Here is a 13,437-nt window from a genome sequence, read left to right on the forward strand (position 1 = left end):
CTTGTAAGTATCAGGTCCTTCACATTATTAAAAAAAAAATTCTCACATTTTGCATTTTTTCCAGATCCATTTATGTTATGTTCAGATATAATAAATAAAGAAGTAATCAATTCTCTGTCAGCTGACAATTGTTCCAAAATATCCAAGTATAGGTGCTCAGGTAATATTTTTTAATTACATTTATTTCAAAATTAAAGCTTTACCTGATATTAATTAAGTAGAATTTGTAATAGTTTTGCCTGTGTGATTTAAACTTGATTTCTTTTGGAAAAACAACCATTTGGAGCATCATAAAACATTCAAAATATTGCCTTCTATTTGTATCATCCTGTGTTCCCAGTACTTATTTTTATGAATCAACATAGATAAATCTTTTAAAATTATTTTATTTTTCTCTTTTTGTCACAACATCTCTGTAAGTTTAACTGTACCAAGGTAAACTTTTTAAAAATATCTTTTAGAGAGCCAATAAATAGGTATGTATTTTGGATTATGCTCTACATATTATAGGCATTAAGTATTAAAAATATCTAATTTGCATTTATAATAAATATATAAATATTTCTAGTGTTCTATGCTCCTTTATTTTTTCTGCTGGGTGTGTTTTTTTAATTTTAATTTTTTTATTACAGTTCACATTCATTATTATTTTGTGTTAGTTTCAGATGTAGAGTGTAATGGTTAGAGAATCATATACAAAGTGATTCCCTGATATTTCAAGTACCCACCTGGCACCAGACATGGTTATTTCTGCAGGGCATTTTGTAAACGCTCCATAGTGCTTATTCCATCCCTTCTCCTTCTTCATATCCCAGTATTTTCTCTTGTACTTACTCTTGTACTGTGTGCTCTATGGAGAAAATTGAGACTATTGCACATTAGGCTCAAAATACTATTCTTGCCTTGGCTGAGTAGCTCCAGTAATTGGAGCATCATCCTGTACACCAAAAGGTTGCAGGTTTGATCCCATGTGAAGGCATATACATAAATTGCAGGTTAGATTGCAGGTGAGGGTGGGGAATGGGGAGGGGCTTATGAGAAGCAACCGATCGCTGTTTCTCTCTCTCTCTCTCTCTCAAAATAAATATGTATATATCCTTGGGTGAGGATTAATAAAAATATATGTATTACTATTCTTCAGTCTTGGATATAGAGTTTAATTTTATTACTCTAAAACTGACATCTAGCTATAATCTGAATCCCATCTCTTTTTTCCTTCCCATTTTAGTACTTGTAAAATCTTTCTCTTCATTCCCTTTCTACCCATTAATTCCTTTGGTCTCACCTTAAACTATGTTAATTTCTTCTTAAAATCCAATAGTGTGATTTGCTATTGCTTCAAGTATTCATCTACTCTTTTTTCACTGTTTATTACCAGATTCCTGCTCTTGCTCCCTTATCTTTCAATGTATTAATTCCCTTTTTAACTCCCTGCAAGCTGGCTTCTTTAACTGCCCTTCTACTAAATTATGTTAAAGGTTCCCTGAAGCATCATCTGCCCCACCCTCAAACCAATGACTTTTTACAAAGTTCTTATCCTCTAGTATCTCTGCATTGTTGAATTCCATCCCTTGAAATCCTCTTCTGTCAATAGTTTAATACTACAGTTCTCAAACTGTTCACCCGAGCTTCTTGGGGTGGGCAGTGAACTCTCAAGGGCACTACACAATATTTTAAATTTTACAAGTGAACCACAAAATAGTCAATATCTTTTGGCCACTACATGAACTACTAGCTCAAAGTAGTTCACAGTTTCAACATTAGATTGCACTACATTCTTTTTGATGATATCATGTCTTTGTGGAACTGGGTTTTCAATGGTGGTTGTGATAAAAATCAAGCACCATATGAAAATCAATGTGAAACAGGAAATGAAGGTGGCAGTGTCTAGTGTGATTCTAGGGTTTGAGAAGTTAGGTTATACCCAATAGGTGCACACATCCCATTAGGAAGTAATTGTAATTAATCAGAATGAAATACAAGTATTTTTTCTTTCAATTTAGGTATCTTATTTTTTCAAATGGCTACTAAGTTGTTAGAACATAACAACTTAAATTGTTCGGGACCTAACAGGGTGGTTGGCATTTCTTTTGGCCTAAAGGTGCTGTAAAACAATCACCAAGATTTTTTTTTTAAAAGATTTTATTTATGTATTTTTAGACAGAGGGGAAGGGAAGGAGAAAGAGAGGGAGAGAAACGTCAATGTGTGGTTGTCTCTCACAGGCCCGCCACCTAGGCACGTACCCTGACTTTGGTCTGCAGGCTGGTGCTCAGTTCACTGAGCCACACCAGCCAGGGTAAATCACTAAGATCTTAAGGGTGCCATGAAGTGAGAAAGTTTGGGAAACTATGGTTAAAAGTGTTGCAGTTGACAGAGTGGACACTCTATAACTGTTTACTTCCTTTCATCCCGTAGTTTGTTTGTGGTGCTTCTTTCCTAGTTCCTTTCTTCCTTCAGTGATCATTCATTCATTCATTCATTCATTTCACAAACACTTAGGGAGGCTTATTCTTCTACGGTAGGCACTAGAATCAAAGATGAATAGAACTCACTCCTCCCTCAAGAAGTTTATTGTCTAAAACAACTCTTATTTAATCAGCTTTATTGCTTCATCTTTCTCTTTCTGCCAACTTTCTTTCTGCCAGTATTTCCCTCAAGATAATAGTCTACAGCACATAGTCAACTAAATGTTGCAACATTTACTTTTGTGGCATGAACTATCATTTTACTGATGATTTTCAAATGTGTATCTCTACACTTGGCTTCTACCTTGGATTATATCCTTATTCCTCCATTTCCATCTGTACCTAGGACATACTCATGTCAATATCTTTTTATTATTTCAAGCTTAATATATTCAAAAGACAATATCTTTCTCCCTCTTAAGTTACCCTTTCACCATCCACTCCATTTCTATTATTGCTACTATTTTCTGGCCTCCTAGATTTCAAACCTTTAATCACCTATGAATATTTTTTTCTCCTTAACCCTACTTCTTGTCCTTCAAATTTGGTCCTTTTTTTCTTTCCCACATAGGCTTTTTTTTTGCTTCATGCCTAAATCACTCCAGCGACTTTCTAGGAGTCTTCAGTCTCAGGTCTCAACAACCCCAACTGCGCTGTACATATTGCTGTTAACCTCTCTTCCTAGTATGTGCTTTTTATCATGTCACCATGCTAAAGAACCCATGGTGCTTCTCTGAAACTCAATGAATCAAAAAGCCTGCCTGGCTTTTAAAATTTTCTGGAATTTTGTCCTGCTTCCACTTGTTAAATTTTACTTGTTAAAACCCACCTCCACAAAGACATGGTATCATCAAAAGGAATGTAGTGCAATCTGATGTTGAAACTGTGCTAGTAGTTTGAGCTAGTAGTTTGTTCTCTTCAAGTCTGCTAGAAATATGTCATGCTTATTATAAACTGTCATTCAATCTACTCTCAAATTATTTGAGATACTCTAAACTTCTCCCTACTCCAACAGCTCATTTTTCACCAATTTTACCTCAGAAATCTCTATGTTTTCATTGCAAATGCCTGGTTTTAGAGTCCTCTCACTTATCTTCTGGTCTGTTGAAGTAACTCCTCAACTGATCCCCTTACCTTCAGTGGAGATTTCTATAAGACAGATGAAATCATGTCATTTCCCTTCTTAATATCTTTCAGTTCCTCCCCATTGACTTTAAGATAGTTAAAAATCCTCAGCATGGCTTTTAAAACCCTTCTTGACCTTGTCCTTTCAACCCTCACCAGCCTCAACTTTTCTCCCACATTCCTCTCATACCTCATACTACAGCCCCACCAAAGTACATACGATGCTCTGAATGCATTGTGCTTTTGCTCATGTTCAGTGTACTAGAAATTTCCTCATCCCAGTTAACTTTGCCTGGATACATCCTCCTAATCCCTTGGAAATAGGCCACTAATACCATTAGGTGACAGTCAGATGGAGAACTTTATAATCTATGGATGTAACTAACATTACTGAAACCTACTGATCAATCTTAACATTAAAAAAAGATAGTCAGAATGTGCCTCTTAATATGACGCAGTAAGGAGTATACAATACTACCTGTGAGGAATTCTAAAAGCAATTGAATATGAATCTGATCTATCATCTAGACCAAATTACTAGTTTATTGGGTACACAGGAACATTTTAAAGGATACAACTAGGATATAATCAGCAAAGCCCAACTTTTGGGAAACTCCATAGTACAAATGACCCAGTGTCTACAACAAATAAATGATAAGGATAAAGAAAGGAGACTTGACAGATTAAAAGAAATGCAAAATGCATATCAACTGAATGTGATGGTGGACCTTGTTTGGATCATGATTCAAAGAAACCAATTGAAAAAAAAAGTTTTGAAATGATGGGGAAATTTGGACACTAGATATTAGATTATATTAAGCATACTTCTCTTAGGTGTGATAATAGTTTTGTGTGTTTTAAAAAAAAGTCTATACCTGTTAGAGTTGCAATATGAAGTGTTTAAAGGCAAACTAATACTTTTTTTTAAACAGGAGGCTTCTAAGTACTTTCATTTTATATTTATTTATTTATTTAATCCTCATTCAAGGATATAGACGTTGATTTTAGAGAGTGGGGAAGGGACGGCAAGAGAGAGGGAGAAACATGCATCAGTTTTCTCTCATACACACCCAGCCAGGGACCGCTTGTACATGCCCTAACCTGGTAACCAGAGACCAAACCTGCAACACAGGCATGTGCCCTGACCTGGAATCAAACTCACAGCCTTTCATTTTATAGGACAACGCTCCAACCAAATGAGCCACACCAGCCAAGGCTAGACGAACTAATACCTTAATGCAAATTTCAGGCTTCATAATTTAGTGTGTATATGGGGGGCAGGGCAGACACATGAAGTGTAGATAAAATATGACTGACTACGAATTAATAATGATTGAAGCTGGGTGATTGATACATAGAGGTTCATTGTACTTTTTTCTTTACTCCTGTGTGTTTGAAATTTTCTATAATAAGACATTAAAAAACATGACTAGACATAAGAGTTGCCTCTTTTGGCTATCTTTCAGTGACAGTGACTCTTGCTTAGAACCAGGCAAAGTAGATACTCCTTTTCTATATCACCATAACTCTGTTCACACTTTTATCATAACACTTATTTCACTATATTGTATTTATTGTCTTTCTATCTCTCACAAGACTTTGAGCGGCTTGATTTATTTATAATTAAGTTCCTGATTTCAATTCAGTTACCATCATAAAGATATTTGCTTTCATAGATTTGTTATTAGATATTTTGTAACATCTATACATCACTTTAATTTCTTTTCTTTTAGGTTGCATAGCAGTAGGAAAATCCCTGAATAGCCGAAATTTTAGCAAGCTCTTGCACTCTTGCCCATACCAATGTGATCGTCACAAAGTCATTGTGGAAGCTGAAGACAGATATAAAAGTGAACTAAGGAAATCACTTATCTGTAACAAAAGTAATTAATTCAGCAGCATTGAAACTATAATTATGACTATACCTTCTGAACTATAACCTAGAACATATATAAAAAGCTAGAGGATAAACTAATGTTGAAAAGAAAATCTGTCTCTGAGCAACCAGTGATTTAAGATGTATCCAGGGAGAAGATTTAGTCTCTGGAGGTTTAAAAATTGTCCCCAGTCCACCTAAGTATTCCTATTAGAAGGGGAAAATAAGGGAAATATCATACTAATGGAATTGATGTGCTGTTACTCAGATTGTCATGCTAAGTATGCTAAATGTTTTCCATATTTTTCAGAAATTCTGCTGACCCCACGTAGAAGAAAGCAACTCAGTAATGAACCTACTACCTCTGGAGGAATAAGTGAATATATTTAATTTTTAAATAAGCCAAAATTTCAGAAAGAAGAGAATAAGTAAATATATTTAATTTTAAATAAGCCACAATTTCAGAAAGAAGAGGACAGCTGAATGATTGTTTTGTTTCATTGTTAATGGCCCTTAAGTGGTAACCCTTATCTCTGATGAGAGGCATACTTCCTAGGAAAAGGGAGGTCCCTCTTCCCTTCCTCAGGTTGCTTGCTCACCCATTAATTGCCAGCTGGGGAAGGAGCAGGAGGGAACTAATATTTATTAGGCATCTACTAGGTGTTAGGTGTTTTATAGCTATTATTAGTTTTAATTCTTATAACAACATTGTAAGGTAGGTATTATTTATTCCCATTTTAAGCCACATTGAATTGGCAAATGGCAGAGCTTAGGTACAAATACAAGTCTGTCCTTCTTTAGAAGCCTCTGTTCTGTCCTTGAGATCATGTTTCTATTTTAAGAACAAAATTATTCTCCTGTGCACAAGTGCCTCAGAGAGATTTTGCAAGTTTTGTTTCATAGCTATAGCACTTCAAACAACCAAAATTGAATAGACAAATAGTATAAACCTTAAAGCCCTGCTTAAAAATCAAAATACTTCTCAAATAATTAATTTATAGGAACTTTTATTTAACTTCAGAGTTAATATTTCAGGTTTATCACAGAGACTTAAAGAACATTTACCATTTTTTTCTATTCATATGGCATTAGTTATCTACAGAGTATGAATAAGCAGTTGAGTGCCTGACTTGTCAAAGTAAGCTGGAAATTAGTAACATCTGTAGAGCCATTCTGTTATTTATTGTAAAGACATTCCCAATTTGTTACATCCAGGAAACATTTTGCCACATACTTTCATTTGTCCATTTTCACTGCTAAAACCTTGAAAGAAATTTCAAATTTACTTTTTATGTCTGGATTTCTTTCTAGGTTAAAAGTTCTTCATGTAAATTAAAATTAAGTACAGTATCACTATAGGATAGCCCACTTTTTAACATAATATTTCTGTATAAACTGTTAGAAAATGGATATTTTCTCCCTGGTTGAGTAACGCAATTGTTTGGAGCATCGTTCCATCCACCACGGTTGCAGGTTTGATCCTCTGTTAGGGCACGAAGAGGAACCAACCAATGAATGCACAAGTGGGTGGAACAACAAATGGATGTTTCTCTCTCTCTCTCCCTTCCTCTCTCTCTAAAATCAATAAAAATAAAAATTAAAAAAAGGAAATGGGTATTTTTCCATAGAAACATGTTACACTTGGAAATATTGTTTTTGACAAGGAGTTGGCATCAGATTAATAGAGATTTTTTTCAGCAGCATATCTTGAAAGGCAATGTATAAAAACAAAATATTTTATAGTAATTTTACATAGTAAGATCATTTGCAAAGCCTCATGAAATGTACATAATTATGGCTGTACATTGATTATACAGAGAGATCCTAAATAATGTTTTGTGACATTCAGCTCATAAATACATACATTTTTTTTTGTGGGGTAGAATTGCTTTAGCTAAAACCAAATAGTTAATAATTTGGCCTGCTCTTTTTAGAATGTGGAAAGGCATCTTGAGGAGGTAGTGATTAGATTGTTCTCGTATCTCTTTCAAAAGCAACCTAGGAAAATTTGATATATTGCCATTCTCCTTACCCTTAATAAATTTCTCTTCTGTATTAAATACAGTCATCACAATTCACTATGTTATAGGTTACACTCAAATTTCAGACTTTGAGAAGGGATCATTGCAGCATCTAAGCATTTAAAGAGCCTCAGGGATAAACTCTTTTTTTGAGATGGATTGGTATCCTAAGGGGGTTTGAACAATAAGAGTTGCTAGAACTGAGGCTTCTTGCCTATTTTCCCTGCTCTTTCCTAATGCCCTATCACTATCAAGAGGAGCAATGAAGAAGCCACAGAGCATTGTGTAGAGAGCTACTCCTTCCTTCTAGGCTGCCTACTACTCGGATGCAGTTATCTTTGAGGAACTAGGCACAGATGTTAAGTGCAGGAGTCAATGAGATGGCAGCTCCAATGGAAAAGTGGGAATTGGCTTTACATGTACAGCTCTGTACCCTCATAACCTGAATGTTGTAATAACCCATTTAATACTGATCACAATGAGTTCAAGTCATTTAGCAAGTGAAACTGAAATCATCTATTTCTTAGATAACCACAGTTTTCTAGTAGACTCAAAAGTAAGGAGTAATTTCATTGATAAGCTTTAAACCAGTTTTTACCAATAATAACTTTTTTCTTCCAACAACTATTTATTGATTACCTACTATGTGTTGGACACCGTTCTAGGCCCTGGGGATACAATGGTGAGCAAAACACAAAACTTCCATCTTCATGGAACTTGCATTCTAAGACCATTAAGGCATAATCAGACATTATTTTCATTTCTTTATCAGTCTTCTGCTGGTAAGATTTTCTCTTCTGTTTTAAAAGATCTGAACTGTGGCTTACATCCTAGGAGAGGTAGACAAATAGCTAACAGTCTTAACATGCAAGGTCAAGATTTTCTAAGGGTTTTCCAGGTCCTACTAAAGTAAACAGCAGCTTTAAGTGAATAAACAAAAAAATCCTCCTCATTAGCATCTACCTACAATGATAACGTGGATTAGCAATTAATGAAAAAGCTTTAAAGAACCATTTCCTAGTAATCATCATCAGAAGATACTTGTGTTTACAGATACCAATGGTCCATTCTTTCTGTTGTAGAAACTATCCCTAAAAATCAGATAGTTAGCCCTGACCAGTGTGCCTCAGTTGGTTGGGTGTTGTCCTGTAAAGTGAAAAGTTCGATTCCAAGTCAGGGTACATAACTGGGTTGCAGGTTTGGCTCCTCCTTGTGGCAAAAGGCAGCCAATTGATGTTTCCCTCCATCTCTCCTTCCCTTCTTACCCTCTCTTTCTCTAAAAAATAAATTTAAAAAATCAGATAGTTAAAAAACTTCCCCTTTTTGCAGCTTTTTTGTTTTAACAAGCTGAGCATCCATATAGGTAGTAAACTTATTTTTTAAAGTGAATTTAAAAAATAGAGCCATATTCTTTAGAAGTATTAATGAAGACTAATAATTAAAATAACAAGTGTTGATATTCTTTTCTATTCTATGAAGTTATGGAGCTCTTTGGGAAGACTATCTGTAAGATAGGTAAGCTGTTTGTTAACTGTCCTCACAAGAATGTTAAAAGAATTAACAATCAAATATTTGTAAACTCTTGATTTTCTTGATTGAAAGACGTTGGAAGTGTTATTACAAACTGATAAAGTTACAATTATTGAAGAAGTCACATTGATAACACCTAACTTAACAGAAGGCACTCAGTTTTTAAAAATTGAAATGGATTTCTATATGATGAGTAGCCCAGGCATAAAGTTTTCTCACTATATAGTTCTTATCTTTAGAATAAGTTAAGCACTTACTTGGGTCTCAAGACTTTTTTTCTTCCCAGCAGGCACTAATATATTCTACAATTCTCATTAATTACAGAAAAAAGAAAAATTCGTAAAAACTTTACTGAAGAAGAAATAAGGTATCTTTTCAGTGGAGTTAAGAAAATGGGAAATCATTGGAATTTAATTTTGTGGTCTTTCCCCTTTCAACAAGGACGGAAGTCTGTTGATCTTGCTCAGAAATACCACAAGCTGACCAAACACCTCAAGTGTGTGTCTCCTTAATTGGAAGAAGACTTGTCAGTTTTTAATGTGAACTCTTGAAATACAGTGCTTGAAGATAAAAAATTTAAAATATTCTTCTAAACTCTCATGATACAAAGAATGTGGACATAGGGATACTGTTTTCATTAATCATTTCTTGTGATATGATGAGCTGTAGCTCATCAAATTATTAAAATAGTTTATAAAACATACATTTTCAAGGTGTGGATTAGTAAGACAAATTCCTTCATAAGGTCAAACATTTGTTTAGGAATATGCTTTTGTTTTTCCTTAAGCTCAAAGAACGTAGGTGAGAGAAAAGAATTATCAGCCTTTAAGTATTATTTGACATTATATTTGACATTAAATGTGTGAGACATTTGAATTTTAATATTACCCAGTGAAAGTTCCTCCCCAGAAAGACAGAATAATTTCCCAAGCTGTTCAAGTGAGGTTCTCACATACTAAATCAATGTCTGACATTTTGTTAATTAAAATGTTTTCTAAGTGCTGATTGTGAAGTTGCTTTGCATACTTCCAAATTATATGGTCAGGTTCACTTCTTTTTTGGTGTATGTTTGTTTTTGCTTTTTAAAAATTTAAAACAATTTTTTACTTGTTAGTTTTTTTTAATGGAAAACCAAGCAGATATTTCAATTTTCTATTTTTCTTCCTTTTTTTTGTATTCCATCATGATCCCCAAAGGATGCTGTTGCAGCTTCCATTATATTTAAAATATTGCTGTGGCAAAGGGATCAAGAGTCAGGGCCTGAAAGCTCCACTGTGTTTATGTACCAGTTGGCGTGCTGCTTCATGTCATAGTAGTAGGTTATTCAGTCCCAAATGATGTTTCTCTATAAGCATGATTTCTTTGACCTTTTCAGATCATGACTATTTCTACTTAGATGAAGCATAATTTTTATTACATTTCTTATTTTTTGATCCACATTGAAAATTCCAGAGGGTCAATAAAATTTAAAGTGTGAATGAATCTGTTCCATTATCCATCTGTTTCCTAAGCACAATGGGGAAAATTTAAATAGTCTTGCTGGGTTATTTTGATTTGTAAGAAAGATTTATGAAAATTGTTTTAGGTCAAAGGGGAAAACACTTTGTTGTCTCAGTCTCATTGGCTTAGATAATAAGTTGTCTCTTACCATTGTTCAGATTTAAACATTTTTCCATTTTAAGTGAGTCATAGGTGACAGTTCTTTAAAAATTAAGCATGTAACATAATTATCAAATACTGCTTACAGAAGCATCCCCAAGAGTATGACATATGGTAGCTTAGACACTGTTTTTTGTTTGTCACTGACAAACAAAATTTATATTTAAATTATATTTAAAATAAACTACCTTCTGAAAACGTCTTTAATTTTATCCTAACCCTTGGCTAATTTTTGGTTAGCATAAACTGCTTCCCCCTCCCCCTCAAATAGAGATATTTGGTAATAAAAATAAATAAGGAAAATAAAAGGAATGCCAAAAATGATGGCATATTAGACTATTTAGCTGTAAGAATTTAGACCTGGCCAAATCAACAGGAAATAGAAAATGATTTTAATAATGATAGATCCTTTGAGTTGGAACTGACCTTAATTATAGTTCTCTGCCAGAGGCGTGAATTTCTCTATGATAATCTGGACATTGATGGCTGTCTTTAATTTTGTATGTATCTTCAGAAACCTGTGATTTACTACTTTACAGGGTAATAATTGATGATTGGTTCTTAGGCTAAAATGAAATGTGCCTCCCTGCAGCACCTTCTGAAACCACAAAAGCTGAATCCCTTTTCCACATGCTGGCCCCTGGGAAAGTTACAGGAGTCTATCACTTTCCCCTCTTTTCCCTCTACATCCTTTATCAACATCATCTTGTATGCTGATGAGCCTCATCTACTCCATGCTTCAGCAGAACAGTGTCATGTCTCTTTATGAGCTTAGTCACTGACCATTGGACACCTCTTTATGTATAAACTGTGTCTATAAAGAAATGTGGCCTGACTGGCAGACTGGGGCATCAGCCTCTTTGCTAGGCCAAATGAGGTTTTATGGACCTTACCTAAGGTGCTTCTTGGCATTCTATATGACCAACTTTCAAATTATAGTTAATATAGTTAAGATTTATAGATTATAACTTTTATTCCTATCTTGTTCTTATGCATTTATTTTTAACTCCACTACAGGACTTTAGCAGTCCCTATTAAATTCCATCCTGTTAGGTTTAGTCTATAGTCAGTTTGTCATTCAGGTCATCCACAACTTCTATGGTTATCTTCTGCCTTCTCATCCAAGTCACTGATGGCACTATGAATTGGCTGGGCCAGGGTGGGAGGTTGGAGCAGGTCCCTAGCAGCATCCTCTGGGCCTGGTTTTAACAAGCCTCAGTCCTGCCTACATTTTACTTTCTCATCCATAATGTGAAATGCCCTGCTGAAATCTGCATTTGCTATGTCTGCAGTATCCAGTATCCTCCTATTATTCCTGAGAAAAGAAACTGAAAATGTGGTGCTATATTTTCCTTTTCCAACTGATCGTATTAGATAATTTCACCTTGGGCTAATGAAGTTCACTGACCTGTAGTTTTCAACTTCATCTTCTGTCCTGTGAAAATTCAGACAATGCTTGTCCTTTTATGACTTAAAACACTTTGCCTGCTCTTTCCAGACTTCCCAGAGGTATAACTCTTAATGAGTTTTCACTCCCATTGTCCCTGTTGAACCATATATTCAGGTTGGTAAGTGATACCGTATTTTGCCGTGTATAATGTGCACTGTTTTGCCTAAATTTTTGAGGGAAAAATAAGGTTGTGCATTATACATAGGAAGTACTAATTCTGTATCTATATAAATGTTTTTAATTCTTTATGCTTATGCATTAAAAGTGTAACTCTAGAAAGCAGTAACAATATCCTTATGCAAAATAAAACCATGGAATACAATAATTGGTTTTGTTTCTAAGTATAAATAAAATTAAAAATAAATTAAAAAATTAAAATGAAAAATTTTTTTCCTGAAAGTTTGAGGTAAAAACATGGGTGTGCACTATACAAGGGAGCACATTATACACAGCAAAATACATCATGTCCATTTGTTGGATCCTGTAATCCATTTGGCAGAGCTAGAATCAGAGTTCTACTCATATGAAATCCATGTAGGTGGCTGCTTTTCTGCCATATCTCACTTTCATGTGATATTTAGAAATGTCTTGCAAAGTGAGCCTGTTTCTACAGACTTTATAGCAAGAGCCTTCAGGTAGTGGCCATACCTAAATTTAAGCTTGATTGGCAAAATATACTGTTTCTTGTTTTTCTTCCATTATTTTGTTTCTCTTTCTCTCCACTATTCCTTCCTCTTTCACATCTCTTCCTTTTTCTTTCCCTTTTCTTTTCCCTTGAAGAAAAGAAATTAAAGCCGCCTGTTTCTGGTGTCAAATGCTGGTTTCCTGAAAATATTTTTAAAAACCTGTTCATAAACTTAAGTGTATTGTCACTGCGATAAAGATCATCACCACCTCACAATCTTAATAGGGTCAGTGAAAGAGGTGGTGAAAAAAGGAATATTTATGAGAATTTGGGGGTCTAGCTTATTAAGGACGATCTTATAATGAATGCGGGGTTTGACTAGGATTAGCCAATAGGTTAAGATCAGTGAATAAGATTTTAAGTACCAAGACCCTATCTTCCAGCACTCGGTCCTTGCTCAGGTTTCTTAAGCTTTATGAGCTTCAGGCTCCTCATCTGTAAACAGGTTGGGTACGATTCAGGGAGATAACGTGATTCTGGCACAAGGTTAAAAGCTAGACGAATAGCCTTAAGTGGTAGTCTCATTGCAAAGCCTGAGATTTTCGCGCCTGCCCATCTAACTTCCTCGGCTGCCGACGGACAGTGCCGCTGGAGGCGCCAGCGCGGACAGGACTTGGGGCGGGGT

General features: G+C 35.0%; 1 protein-coding gene across 1 annotated transcript in view; it reads left to right on the forward strand.

Annotated features, from left to right (window-relative positions):
* TERB1 (telomere repeat binding bouquet formation protein 1) overlaps window positions 1-9,530 on the forward strand; it is a 31,732-nt gene extending 22,202 nt beyond the window's left edge. Inside the window, exons 14-17 of the mRNA XM_054579080.1 lie at window positions 65-160; window positions 5,325-5,474; window positions 5,778-5,843; window positions 9,343-9,530. Of these exons, the coding sequence (XP_054435055.1) occupies window positions 65-160; window positions 5,325-5,474; window positions 5,778-5,843; window positions 9,343-9,530 (500 nt within the window). The remainder of the gene's footprint in view (window positions 1-64; window positions 161-5,324; window positions 5,475-5,777; window positions 5,844-9,342) is intronic.
* The last annotated feature ends 3,907 nt before the right edge of the window (window positions 9,531-13,437 follow it).

This window comes from Pteronotus mesoamericanus, unplaced genomic scaffold, assembly GCF_021234165.1.
Source record: "Pteronotus mesoamericanus isolate MK-2021 breed Mesoamerican mustached bat unplaced genomic scaffold, CSHL_Meso_final contig_52, whole genome shotgun sequence".
In the NCBI taxonomy this organism is placed as follows: domain Eukaryota; kingdom Metazoa; phylum Chordata; class Mammalia; order Chiroptera; family Mormoopidae; genus Pteronotus; species Pteronotus mesoamericanus.